The sequence below is a fragment of the Bufo bufo genome, chromosome 7 (genome assembly GCF_905171765.1).
Source record: "Bufo bufo chromosome 7, aBufBuf1.1, whole genome shotgun sequence".
NCBI classification, from domain to species: Eukaryota; Metazoa; Chordata; class Amphibia; order Anura; family Bufonidae; genus Bufo; species Bufo bufo.
The window spans coordinates 222,304,605-222,322,481 of NC_053395.1; the positions used below are offsets into that span (position 1 = coordinate 222,304,605).

Genomic DNA, 17,877 nt, shown 5'->3' on the forward strand with positions numbered 1-17,877 from the left:
AAGTTCAGGTCTGAAGTCACTTTGTGAGGCTTACATAATAGAAACCACCCAAAAATGACCCCATTTTACAAACTACACCCCTCAAGGTATTCAAAACTGATTTTACAAACTTTGTTAACCCTTTAGGTGTTCCACAAGAATTAATGGAAAATAGAGATAAAATTTCAAAATTTCACTTTTTTGGCAGATTTTCCATTTGAATCCATTTTTTCCAGTTACAAAGCAAGGGTTAACAGACAAACAAAAGTCTATATTTATGGCCCTGATTCTGTAGTTTACAGAAACACCCCATATGTGGTCGTAAACTACTGTACGGGCACACAGTATTCAAGTGAATGGGTCCGCATCAGTGATGCGGATTGCACACGGGTTGGTGCCCGTGTATTGCGGACCGGCGGTATGCGAGCCGCAATACGGCCACGGGCACACAACGTTCATGTGCAAGAGGCCTTACAGGAAAGGGAAAATTCCTACAGGGTGAGTAACACAGCATTTCCCAAAGCAATGCCTTCCGTGGGTTGGACTCTGGGTTGGCACATTATTCACTATTAGGTGCTGGAGTTCAGAAAACATTCAGTCCTGCAAGATGATAGCAGCCTTGCTTGGCAGGGGCGCCCGCTGCCTACTGCAAAACTCACACAGACTGCCTGCTGCCAGGTATAAGGCTTCTCTGGAGGTCACACGAGTGCAGACTGACCATAGGGGAAGACTCAGAACTATCGACGACCTACCCGGGCCCAGCCAAGCGGAGTCCCTCTACTGGATCTTTCTGAGGGGGTATCTCTTCTACATTCATGAACTGGAGGTAAGAGAGTACTATAAAAAGCAATTATTGCAGACTCTTTAACATTCAGCTCCATAGAGACAGATATGACAAAGCGGGAGAGATTGAGGAAGCGGTCTGAGATTAACCCTATAGTGACCGGCCTGTTTTGGGCTTTATTGACCAAGCATTTTTCTTCCTTTTTTCATCGTCGCATTCCAAGAGCTATAACTTTTTTATTTTTCCGTCTATATAGCAGTATGAGGGCTTTTTTTTTGTGGGACAAGTTGTAGTTTTAAATGGCACCATTTTGGGGTACACATAACTTTCTGATTAACTTTTATTAACTCTTTCTGGGAGGGAGATGGGGAAAAACAGCAATACTGCCACTGCGTTTTTACGTTATAAATTTTATGGCGTTCATTTTTCGTTATAAATAACATAATATCTTTATTCTCTTGGTCATTATGATTACAGTGATACCAAATACATATAGTTTTTTTTTTCAGTTTTACTACTTTTTTGCAATAAAACCCCTTCTTTTTAAAAGATAAAAATGTTTTAGCATTGCCGCTTCCCAAGACCCATAACTTTTTTCTTTTTCTTTCTATGGAGTTGTGTGAGGGTTTCAGTTTTGCGGGACGACTTGTATTTTTTATTGGTATCATTTTGGAGTGAAGGGCGCTTTTTGATCGCTTGTTATTAAGTTTTTTCGGTGGCAACTAAGAATAAATTAGCAATTCTGTATTTTTTATGGAGTTCACCATAGGGGATAATTTACATGATATTTATGTAGTCGTTACGGATGCGGCAATACCAAACATATGGGGGAGGTTTTTTTTGTCAATTTTTTTCATTGAAAAGCGTATTTTCAATGGAAAAAAGCGTAATTTTTTATGGGATATTCTTATTGCATAAATGTGATTTTTTAAAACTTTTTTTTACCACTTAATTTTGTCGCACTACAAATGTCGTCGTGTAGCCCTAGCCTAATAGTTGTGTGTCATTTAATCTTAGCTCCAGCTTTTGCTCCATCTGTAAATGAGTCCTTCAGTCGTCCTCTGTTGTGAAATGTTTGTTTCTTCCGTTCCTGGGAAAGCTGGATGACAATCCCCCCACACATGATCTGAAAAGCACTTTATCTAGAGAATGGGTTTGTATTTCACAATTGTCCCCCTTCCCTGTCATTCATACATATCAGCATTACATGGCGGAACGCCAGCAACCTCTGTGCACACAAGTACGGTATTTATTGATGTACATGGGTGACAAGGGCATCCGGGGATAAGATGGTGTCACGTCCTGCCCTGGGGCGACCTCTTGGAGTGAGTGTGACCAGGCTCATGCAGCACCACCTATAGTCGTGGAGACAAAGTGGCCCTACGGGAGATTTACTAGCTATTCCGGGAGTCCGGGAAGTCTGCCCATCTTCTGGGGGCGTCTTTTTGCCCCACTTGAACAGATGCCTGTGTGCATATGTGGCGTTTTTTTTTTTTTTTGTACTCTACAGAGGAAGTGACATCACAGGGGGGCAAAAAAACGCCAGTAAACGCCACGCTGAGGAATACTGGCTCAGTAGCCCAGACTGAGCCAAAGGAGCTCTCAAAAATGAAAAGTGGACTTTGGTTGCTATGGGCAACTAACACAATTTTCCTTCTTTACTACCAGTTTTGATAAATCTCCCCCATTATATGTGCAAAATAAACTAAAAAGATTGACAAGGGGCGGTCATTTGAGGCAGGTGTTTTGCCGAACACATCACCTTTGGAATTGCCTTTTTGGCCTCCTTCACACTCCTAATAAAAATTTTTAAAACTTACCCTTGTTTCCCATAGCAGCCAATCACAGTGCAGCTCTCATTTCACCACAGTAGTTGAAGAAATGAAAGCTATGCTGTGATTGGTTGCTAGGGGCAACAAAGACAGTTTTAATAAATCTGACCCATAGTTTGTGATAGTTTTTTTTTGTGCGTTATGTTTCTTCAGGGGCTTTTTTTCTGTAGAGAAATCTATGGAAAAATGGCTGACAAAAACACCAGACGCAGAACTGGCTGAACCAATCAGACTTCACCTTTCATTTTTCAGAGCTGCTTTGGAAAATAAAAGGATCGATCTGATTGGTTGCTATGGGCAACTGAGCCAGTTTACCTTAGCACCTGTTTTGACAAATGTCCTCCAGTGTTTTAAAAGGCAAAATTGGTAAAAAAACAAAAATACAAAAACTCCATGGGAGAAAAAATAGCATTCACCCAAAAGCATACCTCAGGGATACAAAAAGACTACAAAAACACCTGTTTGTCCTGTGTTTTACATTTTCCATAGACTTCTATGTCACATCTGGAGGTGGCATTATGTGGCTGAAAAATGCTGGGGGAAAAAATCTCTAGTAAAGAAAAATGCACCAAAACCTGCAAAAGCCCTCAAAAACTCCAGAAAAAAACCTAACCTATTGGGTCATTATTTGGGCTTATTTCTGGAGATTTTTTTCTGCACTTTTACCCCTGGCTTGGGGGGTGGGGTGCTTATGACACAAACTCAATTGGCTGTTTCCTAATCTCGCTTGGGGCCCCAGAGATCATTGGGCCCCCTACTGGGCAAAAGTGTATGACTGAATAAAATGACTAAAAGGGCGGACATTCTGCCTGCGCAGCTAGTTTAGCTTTGCAGGGACCCAGGGGGGAGTGGGGCCTTATCTAGCTGTAAAGAGGTAACAGAAGTATCCAGGCTGCACTGCTAAGAGAGGGGCTTAGAAGACCGCCAGGGGTGGAGCTTAGCGGTGTTATTGGGGTGGAGTTAAGTGATGTGGTGGGGCGGAGCTTAGATGTGTAATGGGGTAGAGCTTAGCGGCATTACTGGGGTGGAATTAACTGATGTGGTGAGATAGTGCTTAGTGGTGTAATCGGGTGGAGCGTAGCATTCTTACTTGAGTGGAGGTAAAGGGATTCTGTCACCTCGTTTTAGCCTATAGAGCTGCGGACATGCATGGCTAGATCGCCGCTAGCATGTCCGCAATATACCTGTCCCATAGCGCTGTGTGCTTTTATTGTGTTTAAAAAAAGATTTTATTGATATGTAAATTAGCCTGGTAAGGAGCCCAAGGGGCTGTACTAACCTTCTTGGTGCCCAGCCACGGCCCCCTGTGAAGGAGCCCAGCACCGCCTGCGTCCTCCGAATCTCCTCCTTGCTCACAGTTAGCTCACACATGCGCAGTTCCTTCCCTGAGGCTGATGCCAGCACAGGGAAGGAACACTATGCCGGCACTGCGCAGGCGCGAGCTCGCGCATCACGAGATTACGGTGATCTAACTGTGAGCAACGAGGAAATTCGGAGGACGCAGGCGGTGCTGGGCTCCTTCACAGGGGGGCGTGGCTGGGCTCCAGAACAGTTAGTACAGCCCCCTGGGCTCCTTTCCAGGATCATTTACATATCTATAAAATCATTTTTTAAACACAATAAAAGCACACAGCGCTATGGGACAGGTATATTGCGGACATGCTAGCGTGCATGTCCGCAGCTCTATAGGCTAAAACGAGGTGACAGAATCCCTTTAAGTGATGTGGCGGGGAGGAGCTTAGTGGTGTAATGGGGGGGAGCTTAGTGGTGTAATGGGGTGGAGCTTAGCGGCATTACTTGTGTGGAGTTAGGTCATAGTCAGGAGTCTGTGGAGACAGAAGTCAGAAGGCACCAGCCAGAGATATGCTGAGGGCCTCCTCCTGACATGCAGCTTGATAGCCCTGGCTGCTAGCTATGACCAGGAGGCTAGTGAAGAACCCTGGACTACCTGTAGTTCAAGTGAGCCTCAGTTAGCTCAGAAGATACCCCAGTAGTAGGACAGGACCTCCTGGGAGAAACCTGCAGTTACCCTCAAGCCAAGCAGAGACAGTGTCACCAGCTCAGATAAGTAAGCTGATGGGCAGAGGAACTATGAAGTAAGAGCAAGAGTCAATACGGGAGGAAGATATATTTACCAAGGATTTAAGCCAGCATTTAGGCATCCGGGCCTTGGGATAGAAACCAGACAGGAGTTCTAAAGAACAGCGTACACTATTTCTGAGGAAAGGTACAACCTGATTTCTGAGTGTGTTGATGATTACCCTCTGAGTATCTTGCACAGAATTATACCTGCCAGTATTTGAACTAAGCCTGCTTGTGAAGCACTTGATATAAGGGACTGCATTACCATCTTGTTGTACAAAGTTGGACTGTTTTAAGTAAAGCAACGTTTGGTTCACTATACCACCTGTGTACCTCACTTATTGCTACTGCAAACCGGTGTGCCACCATTACAGGCACTGGCGTCACGAATCCTAAAAGGGACCTTGCTTCAGGCACTCTAAACACCTGCAACATCCAGGGCACCTCACATAACATCAGGCCAGGTCTCTACATATAGAGTGTGCCCCAGAGGAACTCGTGTCTACCTCTCCTTCACTGCCGCATGCCTGCCCAGGGTTCTCTTTAAATAGTGAGTAACCCTCGATTGCCCATAACTGTGACCTCACTTCGCTATACCCTGCAGGTCTGGCGTGCTGCATAAATTGGCGTCACGAACAGGATTCTGAACATTCCTGCGCCATTGCGGATTTAAGAACTGTGTGCTGTTATTGCCTTAAAGTGACCAAGCCCTAATTGCCTTATTAAAAATCGCTGGGCCAAAGAACTGTAATAATTTGCGGTGTGAAGATAATATTTTCTGGACTGTTTGCTGCTTATTTAAGCCACCGCTTGCTGTCAGTGAATAGACAGCGTTTTTCTCAAGATGGCCGCTTAACCTGACTGGATTTATTTGCTGCGTCATCTTCATACTACATTGGCGGTAAAAATTGGCGCCTTTGTGCTAAAAAGTGAGGGAAAGGCTATATGTCGGCGCCACCGCCCTGTCTGGACATTTGCATGTCTGCAGAAATGGACTCCGCCTCCCCCATACTGGAGTGCCTGGGGGGCGGCCTCCCAGAGCAATGGGAGGATCTGACTACAATTATTGGTGCCGCCCTTTCGCTCTCCAGAGAAGGATCGAGCATGCTGAAGAATGAAGATTTTCCTGACGGAATGACCTTACCTGCAAACAAGTTCCAGGAAGCCCTTGATGCCTTGCGAAAAGGAAGAAGTTCGGATCCGGCGCCGGAACATGCGGCGATCGTACCAGAGAGTTCGGATCCCGTATCTGAGCCTGCTGCAACTGTGACGGATCCCTGTAGCGACGCAGCGCCCGAGAGACTGAAGGACCAGATTGCCAGATTGGAAGTCCACCTGCATGGCCTGCGCCAACTTGCTGCATCCCGAGCGGCACCTACGCCACCGGACAAAGAGGATTCACCAAAGGACTCAGATGCCCCTGAGCCAGAGGTAAGGGTGCCTATCCCTGCCAGTCGACCAACAATTGTAAATGCTGCTGCTGTTGCGGCACCGGTGAGACTTACCTACGCCAGGAGTTACCGCGTACGGTCAGCAACTGTAATCACCCCTAGGCCTATGGGGCCAATACCTATTAGGGGTCCCTTTATGCTGCAGCTGCCCCCCAATACTGTGTTGTGGGCACATCCGCCTGTTGATGCTTATTACAGGCCTCATCTGCAAGCAGAGCCAGGGAGCACCACTGAGATGCAAAGTGAATATGACATGCCCCTGTGAATTGGCCTGCTAGGCCATTGATTTATTTGATTTGCTTTCATCAAGGGACCTCATTGCTGAGAATTTAACCCTTCCAGGACAGGAGTCCTTTGTTGCTACTGCCAGTTACCCACGGCTCGGTGGTAGTGGTCGCCCACTGAAATACCAATTGCAGCAAAGCCATCTTGTTTACAGGAGCTCCTGCCTGCTTCTACACATCACACCAAGTTGTGCCTATTTTTATGTTGCACCTTTAACCCTTTTTAACCCCCTTTTCAGGTTGATTAAGGGTATTGCAGCACTTATTTTTATAAATGCCATTTGAATAATGTGGGCTATTTTTATGTGCTGTCATTTTATTGTGCAACCTAAGTCTAAGGAAACGTGCCCGGAGATAGACTCAAATGCACATGAGCCTCTGAGATATTGCTATTTAAAAGAAATGTGCCCAGAGATGGACTCCACTGTATGCGAGCCTCTGTGATCTTATACTTCTGGCCTCGCTTGGTAGGGGGCTATACTTATCACTTGCTATTAATTAAGAAAAGAGCCTGGGTACGGACTCATGTGATTCTTTGAGCCTCCAAGAACTTTTTAATTGTTTTTCCTTTTTCTACTGTTCTATTATGGACAATTTACATTTAAAATATTATATGGACTATCCTGGTATCACTGTTACGCTTCACCAGGTCAGCGCCCCTGTTCCCTTACATTATCCTGAGAGAAGAGAACGACGCCGCTTTTCACCGAACTTGCTCCTAAGCCAGTGGAACTGCCTGATGTATACATATAATGTATTTTGCAAATGTAGATGTATTTTTCCTGCTTTGCCTATTTTCTCTTTTCCAGGTGCAGTATCCAGCTGGGCAGGGCCCCTTCATGTTGCACCGAGGACGGGCAACGTCATAGCGTGGGGGTATGTAGTGTCCCATTAGGTAGGCGTGGGCACTACACAAGGGTCAATTGGTTTGCGTGTTACTTCTGCTCACAAGGGACAGTAATATTATATTTAACTATGCATTTAATGTATTTTTCCTATATGTTTTACATGCAATGTTTCCCCTGTGTTATGCATAGCAGGCCTATTAGGGTGTAGTTTGGCATCCTAGACGCTAGAGGGAGATAGGGAGCCCCTAGTATAAATGTCCAGGCCCAGACAGGGAGGAGTTAGGTCATAGTCAGGAGTCTGTGGAGACAGAAGTCAGAAGGCACCAGCCAGAGATACGCTGAGGGCCTCCTCCTGACATGCAGCTTGATAGCCCTGGCTGCTAGCTATGACCAGGAGGCTAGTGAAGAACCCTAGCCTACCTGTAGTTCAAGTGAGCCTCAGTTATCTCAGAAGACACCCCAGTAGAAGGACAGGACCTCCTGGGAGAAACCTGCAGTTACCCTTAAGTCAAGCAGAGACAGTGTCACCAGCTCAGATAAGTAAGCTGATGGGCAGAGGAACTGTAAAGTAAGAGCAAGAGTCAATACGGGAGGAAGATATATTTACCAAGGATTAAAGCCAGCAATTAGGCATCCGGGCCTTGGGATAGAAACCAGACAGGAGTTCTAAAGAACAGCGTACACTATTTCTGAGGAAAGGTACAACCTGATTTCTGAGTGTGTTGATGATTACCCTCTGAGTATCTTGCACAGAATTATACCTGCCAGTATTTGAAATAAGCCTGCTTGTGAAGCATATGATATAAGGGACTGCATTACCATCTTGTTGTACAAAGTTGGACTGTTTTAAGTAAAGCAACGTTTGGTTCACTATACCACCTGTGTACCTCACTTATTGCTACTGGAAACCGGTGTGCCACCGTTACAGGCACTGGCGTCACGAATCCTAAAAGGGACCTTGCTTCAGGCACTCTAAACACCTGCAACATCCAGGGCACCTCATCCACCATCAGGCCAGGTCTCTACATACAGAGTGTGCGCCAGAGGAACTCGTGTCTACCTCTTCTTCACTGCCGCAGGCCTGCCCAGGGTTCTCTTCAAATAGTGAGTAACCCTCGATTGCCCATAACTGTGACCTCACTTCGCTATACCCTGCAGGTCTGGCGTGCTGCATAAAGCAGTGGGGGTTAACGGTACTCCATACAGCAGTGTTGCATGGTGTGGCCAATCTCTCTAGGGACTATTCATAGGATTCAGATATATTGGGCAGACTAGATGGACCAAATGGTTCTTATCTGCCGACACATTCTATGTTTCTACAGGGAGTGCAGAATTATTAGGCAAGTTGTATTTTTGAGGATTAATTTTATTATTGAACAACAACCATGTTCTCAATGAACCCAAAAAACTCATTAATATCAAAGCTGAATATTTTTGGAAGTAGTTTTTAGTTTGTTTTTAGTTTTAGCTATTTTAGGGGGATATCTGTGTGTGCAGGTGACTATTACTGTGCATAATTATTAGGCAACTTTACAAAAAACAAATATATACCCATTTCAATTATTTATTTTTACCAGTGAAACCAATATAACATCTCAACATTCACAAATATACATTTCTGACATTCAAAAACAAAACAAAAACAAATCAGTGACCAATATAGCCACCTTTCTTTGCAAGGACACTCAAAAGCCTGCCATCCATGGATTCTGTCAGTGTTTTGATCTGTTCACCATCAACATTGCGTGCAGCAGCAACCACAGCCTCCCAGACACTGTTCAGAGAGGTGTACTGTTTTCCCTCCTTGTAAATATCACATTTGATGATGGGCCACAGGTTCTCAATGGGGTTCAGATCAGGTGAACAAGGAGGCCATGTCATTAGATTTTCTTCTTTTATACCCTTTCTTGCCAGCCACGCTGTGGAGTACTTGGACGCGTGTGATGGAGCATTGTCCTGCATGAAAATTATGTTTTTCTTGAAGGATGCAGACTTCTTCCTGTACCACTGCTTGAAGAAGGTGTCTTCCAGAAACTGGCAGTAGGACTGGGAGTTGAGCTTGACTCCATCCTCAACCCGAAAAGGCCCCACAAGCTCATCTTTGATGATACCAGCCCAAACCAGTACTCCACCTCCACCTTGCTGGCGTCTGAGTCGGACTGGAGCTCTCTGCCCTTTACCAATCCAGCCACGGGCCCATCCATCTGGCCCATCAAGACTCACTCTCATTTCATCAGTCCATAAAACCTTAGAAAAATCAGTCTTGAGATATTTCTTGGCCCAGTCTTGACGTTTCAGCTTGTGTGTCTTGTTCAGTGGTGGTCGTCTTTCAGCCTTTCTTACCTTGGCCATGTCTCTGAGTATTGCACACCTTGTGCTTTTGGGCACTCCAGTGGCAGCTGCACGCTTGACTTTTCTCAGTTCATGGGCAGTTATTTTGCGCCTTGGTTTTTCCACACGCTTCTTGCGAACCTGTTGACTATTTTGAATGAAACGCTTGATTGTTCGATGATCACGCTTCAGAAGCTTTGCAATTTTAAGAGTGCTGCATCCCTCTGCAAGATATCTCACTATTTTTGACTTTTCTGAGCCTGTCAAGTCCTTCTTTTGACCCATTTTGCCAAAGGAAAGGAAGTTGCCTAATAATTATGCACACCTAATATAGGGTGTTGCTGTCATTAGACCACACCCCTTCTCATTACAGAGATGCACATCACCTAATATGCTTAATTGGTAGTAGGCTTTCGAGCCTATACAGCTTGGAGTAAGACAACATGCATAAAGAGGATGATGTGGTCAAAATACTCATTTGCCTAATAATTCTGCACGCAGTGTATGTTTCTCTATATCTGCTGCGGCCATCCATAGTAGGAGGAGTGGCCAGACTCATGGGAGAGGGAGGGGACAATCTATACCGCCTAGGATGTGACTATTATATCGCAGTGCCCCTCTTTTCTATCATGTGTCAGGGATTATTATTTTTTTGCGGGTAATTAGTCACATTTCTTTAGCACCTAATATGTGACTCCTGATGTTTTTCACTTTTTTTTAAGCTAAAACAAAAAAAGAAGTATGGACCCATGTGGGCAGCCAATGTGGGAAACCACCGCCTGGTCAGTATAGCCTGCCCGCGCCTCCTGGAGTCCCTCCTCCAACAGGAAGGAAAGTATCCAACGCGGGCGGACATGAATCTGTGGAGGGAGCACCGGGACCTCAGGGGACATTCCTATGGACCACTTACTGAGTGAGTATGAAGGCCGGCTGAGGGGTCCTTGGGGTGCTGGATGTGGACTACACCCCTACCTCTGAGATAGGGTGGGGGGCTTCAAGGCCACCTTCAGGTTCACTAAGTCATATTTGACATAGAAGAAGGACAGCCCGGCAGGCTCACATTCTGACGGACTTATTAACATAACCCCACCCCCGGCTTATAGCCCCGCCTCTGCTATTGAGGGAGCGGCTGTCCACTGATCACAGGGGTTAAGATATAGGGAAATTAAAGGCGTAAAGCTCTGGATACCAGCAAGGAGCAAACTTAAGAAATTTTAACAATGGATGATCACTCATCGCCTGGAAAGAAGGCGATAGTTGTACAATAGATTGTTCACCAAATGACTGCGCAATCGATGGAGCTTCTCCTTAAAGGGGCATGCCCAGACCTAGATATTGATAGCTAGGACGTCCATATCAGACTGGTAGGGGTCTGACACCCAACGTTCCCATCGATCAGCTGTCTGGGAAGCCACCGGCACTGGAAACTCTACACCAGGGATCAGCAATCTTCCGCACTCCAGCCGTTGGGAAACTACAATTCCCAGCATGCTCCATCCAGTTCTATGAGAGTTCTTAGAAGAGCAGAGCAAGTATGCATGTTTGGAGTTGTAGTTTCACAACTGCTGGAGTGCCGGAGGTTACCTACCCCTGCTCTACACTGTGTAGTTTATGGCGCTGGCGTACTGCAGTACCCCGGCATGGACACTGCAGGGTGGACCGGACCTTGTTCTTCCGGTTCTGGCCACTGTATAGCAGTAGAGCGGTAGGGGATTATGCTTGCACAGGTGAGTAACATTTTTTGCAACTATTACATGGGCAGTAGATAGGGTTGCCACAAAAAATATCGGCCAAGTTAAGCTACACCCCAAAGGGGGTGTGGTTGTGGGGGCATGGCTTAACATGGGTTAAGTCGCTGCCATACTGTGGCTCCTAAGGGTCCATTCACACGTCCGCAAAATGGGTCCGCATCCGTTTCGCAATTTTGCGGAACAGGTGCGGACCCATTGATTTTCATTGGGGCCGGAATGTGCTGTCCGCATCCGCACTTCCAGATCCGCACTTCCGTTCCCCCAAAAAATAGAACATGTCCTGTTCTTGTCCGCAAAGGCATTTTCTATAAGAGTGCCGGCAATGTGCGGTCCACAAAATGCGAAATGCACACTGCCGATGTCCGTGTTTTGTGGATCTGCAAAACACATATGGACGTGTGAATGGACCCTAATAATTTTAATAATGCCCCCATTAGTGCCCCCCAGCATTAAAATTGCCCCCATTAGTGCTCCCCAGTAATATTAATGCCCCCATTAGTGCATCCCAGAATTAATGCCCCCATTAGTGACCCAAAGTAAGAGTAATGGCCCCATTAGTGCCCCCCAGTAAGAATAATGCCCTTATTAGTGCATCCCAGAATTAATGCCCCCATTAGTGCCCCAAAGTAAGAGTAATTGCCCCATTAGTGCCCCAAAGTAAGAATAATGTCCCCATTAGTGCATCCCAGTAAGAATAATGCCCCCATTAGTGCCCTCCAGTAAGAATAATTCCCCCATTAGTGCCCCCAGAAAGAATAATGCCCCCTTTAGTGCCCCCCAGGAGGAATAACGCCCCTGATAGTGCCCCCCCTAAAGAATAACGCCTCCCATTAATGCCCCCATTAATAATGCCCCCATTAGTGCCCTCCAGTAAGAATAATGCCCCCATTAGTGCCCCCAGTAAGAATAATGCCCCCATTAGTGCCCTCCAGTAAGAATAATTCCCCCATTAGTGCCCCCAGAAAGAATAATGCCCCCTTTAGTGCCCCCCAGGAGGAATAACGCCCCTGATAGTGCCCCCCCTAAAGAATAACGCCTCCCATTAGTGCCCCCTTCCTGCTTCTGCCAAAAAAAAAAACACCTCCTCCATTTGCTGGCGCTGCTGACTGGAGGCTCGGGACAGGACCTGCTGTGATGACGTCTCGTCCTCCAGTCACAGGAAAATACCGGCAATTAATATTGCCTGTAGAAAAAAATTACCGGCACCAGCAGGGCCACTAAAATACCGGCCGGGTGGCAACCCTACCAGTAGAGAAGGCCTGGGAGCCCTAAAGTCCAGAAGACAAGCCCTTCTTGTCCTGGAAAGGTGGGTATTTGGAAGTATTTTGGGATTTGCCCTGGGGACATATCTACTTAATGTACCTTCTACAAATCACCCGTTTACGCCTCATGCACGCGATCGTGTGTATTTTTTCATCTGCAAAACGTTGATCTGCAAAATGCGGATGACATCCGTATGACGTCCTTGCTGCATCCGTTTTTTTTTTTGCAGACCCCATTGAATTCAGTGGGTCTGTGACTCCCATTTTGCAGCCAAGAACAGGACATGTTCTAACTTTTGCGGAACGGACATACAAACGCGAAAAGCACACGAATGACGACATACAGATGCAACATGGACGTCATTTGTATTTCGTGGATCAGCGTTTTGCGGACTGCAAAATCCGGTCGTGTGCTTGAGGCCTTATGGTGTGAGCATTACTTTTACTGCCGCCACCCTTTAATTCCCTGTTGGTTCATCTCTATAGAGAGGGGCATCAGTGGCAGATATTGCGCTCAGCACTCAACCAGAAGATGCTGAAACCCACCGAGGCGGCGCACTATGCGGGCTCCCTGAACGAGATCATCCCTGATCTGTTCAACAAGATCCAGGAGCTGAAAGCACAAAGTCCATCAGGACGCACCGTTGAAAACGTCGCGGAATTGATGTACAAATTTGCCTTCGAAAGTAAGTGCAGAGACTCACCCCTCATTAAAGGGGTATTCTCAGGTGAGGCTACTTTCACACCAGCGTTTCTATTTTCCGGTATTGAGATCCGTCATAGGGTCTCAATACCGGAAAAAAAAAAAAGGTTCTGTTTTGTCCCCATTCATTGTCAATTAAGACAAAACGTAACTGAACAGAACGAAATGCTCCATGATGCATTCCATTCCGTTCTCATACCGAAGAGCAAGCCGCAGCATCCTGGGATGCGGAGCGAAACGGATCCGTGATGACCCACAATGCAAGTAAATGGGGACGGATCTGTTTAACTTTGACACAATAGAAAACTGATCCGTCCCCCATTGACTTTCAGTGGAGTTCATGACGGATCCGTCTTGGCTATGTTAAAGATAATACAACCGGATCCGTTCATAACGGATGCAGACGGTTGTAATATCAGTAACGGAAGCTTTTTTGCTGATCCCTGCCGGATCCAGCAAAAACGCTAGTGTGAAAGTAGCCTTAGACATTTCTGGCAAATCCCATAGGTTCTAACTCTATAGACCCCACCTATAGTGAGAACGGTGGTTTGGTGACGCTCTTCCGCTATTTCTCATCTTCTGCATTCTCCATCTACGTTAATGGAGAGGTGGTCGCACTTGTGCATGGTCCTGTGGGAGGAGGCGATCAAGTGGCACCTAAGGGAAATACCCCTTAAAAAAAATTCCAAAAACTATAGACTGACTTATCTCATTCAGATGAGTCAGTTCTACATTGATGCTTTGTCTGTGTCTAGGTATATGCACTGTGATATTCGAGACTCGTCTCGGGTGCCTGAAAACAGAGGTTCCAGAGGAGACGCAGAAATTCATAAATTCTATCAGCATCATGCTAGAAAGTCAGAATGTGTTAGAGCGGCTGCCGAGCTGGATCCATGACTGGCTGCCATACTGGGGACGATTCGTGGAAGCCTCTGATGTAATATTTAATTATGGTAAGTGACCACATGACTCCAGAAAAAAAGGATTTGGGGGGGGGGGGGGGGGGGGAGGGAACGGAATCCATAACGCAATTCACATTATACCACAACCCGAACCGAAAACGAATTTCAAAATATAAAATTCGCTCATCCCTAGTGTCCACTGCGGGATACAGGGTGTTGAAGGCACATCTGGCCAGAACGTGTCCAACTGCAATGGGAGTCTTAATGGTGTCCCTCACTGCAGCAAAGTCTGAATGGCTGTAGTAGCAGGTTACCTTGCTGATTCCTATGCCTCACCATGCTGATTCTGAGTTCTCCTCTTTCTCTTGTTCCTGCAGTAAATCACACAGAGATCGGTGAGTCTCTGTAATGTTAGCCTAGGTCTCTGCTTCCTTCCTCCAACAACTCTCACTAGGAACTGACCTAAGTTAGGGGTGGGGCCAGCCCTCCTCTAAACCCCTACAGGGGCTGAGCCAGTTTAATTAACCCTGGCCATGCCAACCAAACCTTGCTATGCTGGGTATACATTACATAGCATGAAATAGCATTACACAACATTAAATGCCAAATTCAAGATAACACCCAGAGCAGGGGGTAACAGTTGGGGGCGTGTCCTGACACTGTCCAATCCATGCTGATGGTGCCAAACTGTGTAGAGACACACTCCTTTAATAAGGGAATGGTTACACCCAGTTAAATTATTGATACATTTTAAGGAGAATAATAGAACTGTAACGATAAGCTTTATAGAGAATGCAAGTAGTTACTAAAACAGACAAGTCCATTGTGATGACGGCTCCCCCGTCAATTTTTTTATTTATTATGTGTACTACATATTATTATATGTTTTTTTAGGGACAAAGTTAATAAATAAGAAAATAAAGGACATTGAAGGACGTCTGCAGCGCGGTGATGACCTGGGAGGAGCGTATCTCACGTACCTGCTTACCAATGGAAATCTGGATGTGAAGACGGTGTATGGGGTCATGCCAGAGATGCTGCAAGCTGGAGTGGACACGGTTTGTAATCTTTCCATCGTAGTCGTAGTCAGAGGCATAACTTTAAGCTCCTGGCCCCGAATGCAACTGTTTGTAACAGGTGAAGTTTTTGGCCCTCTTCAGGCACCAGGGCCCAGGTAAAACTACGTCTGTGCTTCTGGAGAGCAGAAATCTAAAAGCTGCTAGACATATGAGCCCAGTGATAGCTATGCCCCGCATAACTGCCCTGCGGGAACCGTGCTCCCCCCCCCCCTTCAAAGTAGGATCTTAACTCCATCTAAAAGTGTTGATTTCCTCCTTTATTCCAGACTTCTAATACACTGACATGGGCCTTATATGAACTGGCAAGGAACCCTGAGATCCAGCAGTCTCTGTACGAGGAGGTGATCAGCGTCATCCCCGATCATATTCCAAGCACCGACGATATTTCTAAAATGCCCCTGCTGAAAGCAGTGGTCAAGGAAACCCTGCGGTGAGTATCCTGGTTCAATAATTCTGTAATTGATAGGGGTGGTCAAGGTTTAGAAAAAAAGTGACTCCCCCCCCCCCCCCCCCAAAAAAAAACAGCATCACCCCTGTCCACAGGTTGCGTGTGGTATCGCAGCTCAGTTGCATTCACTTCAATGGAGCTGAGCTGTAACACAACTCATGATGGGCAATTTGTGGAGCCATTTTATTTAATTTTTTTTAAAGAAAGCAGACTTTAAACCTGACTCAAATAATGTTAATATTTTCTGTAATTTTTTTTTCCATTTATTTTCAGATTGTATCCTGTGGTTCCCGAGAATGGCAGACTTACTGTGGAGAAAGAAGTAGTTCTAGATGACTACATATTCCCCAAAAATGTATGTTTTTGAAAAATAGCAAAAAAAAAAAAAAAAACCTCTATCATGCCTAGGATCTACACCAGTAATCTAGATGTAAATGTTCTTTATTTCAGACACAATTCATCCTATGTCACTATGTGCTCTCCAGAGACGAGAACAATTTTCCTGACCCAGACAGATTTCTCCCACGGAGGTGGCTGCGGAGCGAGGGGATAAAGCATCACCCCTTTAGCTCTATACCCTTTGGCTTTGGGATTAGAGGATGTCTGGGGCGCCGGGTAGCTGAGCTGGAGATGCACTTGGCTCTCTCCCAGGTGAGAAGTTACCATTAGAATGTAGCTTAATACATTTTAAAAGGGGTTTTATGTAAATAAGGCTTAATCATTGTAAAAAGAAAAATTCTATAACTTTCTAATAGACTATATGTATCCAACATTCCCCAGCAATATCAAGATCTTTTATTGCTGTCAGTGAATGAGAACATACCATATATGTTGAGAAGGAACGAACCCTTTAAAATGAGGGGGGGGGGGGGGGGTGGGAGTGGGAGAAACTATTTCCATCCCAAAAAATAAAAGTCTAGGGCAAAACAATGTTAATAAAATAAATACCATTACAAATTCTAATAATTATAATCGACTACATGTTGTATTTTATGTGGATTTCCAATTACATTTCATTAAAGATTCATGATGGTTTTGTTCCCATTTAAATCCATAGTTAATAAAGAAGTTCCGAGTGCTGCCCGATCCTGACCTGGGAGAAGTTCGCGCCAAAAATCGCGTTGTCCTTGTGTCAAACAAACCAATCAACTTGCAGTTCATTGATCGCCAATAATAGGCATTAATCTGGTCATCTGGAGGGGCCTGTGCCCGTAAAAATAATTAAACGGTGATTGCTATTTAAGGCTTATAACGCGCTTGATGTCTGTAGGTAATAATCGAAACATGTGTCATGTGCGACAAAAAATGGAACTGCTCTTTTTCGTTGTTAGTTGGACTGTATGGCCCTGCAGTAATAATGGCAGGAGGGCGAGAACACAATTTTAAATACTTCAAGGAGACAATGTGAATTAAGATGTATGGCATGTGGTCTTTCACTCAGAGTTTGAGAAAACTAAATGTGAAAATGACATGATGATTATGGTACACCTGATTTTGGGAACAGCAAAAAAAAAAAAAATAATGACAAATGTGTGGATTTCAACTGAAGGCCTAAGGTATGGACAGGAGATTATTTAATTTAAGATTTTAATAAATAAAATAAAAAATAAATAACAACCCCTATCCTCTTCCTATGTACTATAATACTGCTCCTATGTACAAGAATACAACTACTATAATACTGCTCCTATGTACAAGAATATAACTACTATAATACTGCTCCTATGTACAAGAATATAACTACTATAATACTGCCCCCTATGTACAAGAATATAACTACTATAATACTGCCCCCTATGTACAAGAATATAACTACTATAATACTGCTCCTATGTACAAGAATATAACTACTATAATACTGTCTCCTATGTACAATAATATAACTACTATAATACTGCCTCCTATGTACAAGAATATAACTACTATAATACTGCCTCCTATGTACAAGAATATAACTACTATAATACTGCACATATGTACAAGAATATAACTACTATAATACTGCTCCTATGTACAAGAATATAACTACTATAATACTGCTCCTATGTACAAGAATATAACTACTATAATACTGCTCCTATGTACAAGAATACAACTACTATAATACTGCCTCCTATGTACAAGAATACAACTACTATAAT

General features: G+C 44.9%; 1 protein-coding gene across 1 annotated transcript; it reads left to right on the top strand.

The window, feature by feature from the left end:
• Positions 1–531: 531 nt before the first annotated feature.
• On the top strand, positions 532–17,350 carry LOC121008616 (sterol 26-hydroxylase, mitochondrial-like). Its single transcript, XM_040441275.1, has 9 exons — positions 532–805; positions 10,314–10,504; positions 13,091–13,290; positions 14,063–14,260; positions 15,104–15,267; positions 15,555–15,718; positions 16,010–16,091; positions 16,187–16,387; positions 16,794–17,350. The coding sequence occupies exons 1-9, from the start codon at positions 587–589 to the stop codon at positions 16,908–16,910; spliced, it is 1,536 nt and encodes a 511-aa protein (XP_040297209.1). The 5' UTR covers positions 532–586; the 3' UTR covers positions 16,911–17,350.
• The last annotated feature ends 527 nt before the right edge of the window (positions 17,351–17,877 follow it).

Coding starts and splice junctions, on each gene's coding strand:
- LOC121008616 (XM_040441275.1), top strand. CDS start 587: ATGATAGCAGCCTTGCTTGGCAGGGGCGCCCGCTGCCTACTGCAAAAC. Junction 15,268..15,554: donor TGCAAGCTGGAGTGGACACG/GTTTGTAATCTT, acceptor CCTTTATTCCAG/ACTTCTAATACACTGACATG. Junction 16,092..16,186: donor ACTACATATTCCCCAAAAAT/GTATGTTTTTGA, acceptor TCTTTATTTCAG/ACACAATTCATCCTATGTCA.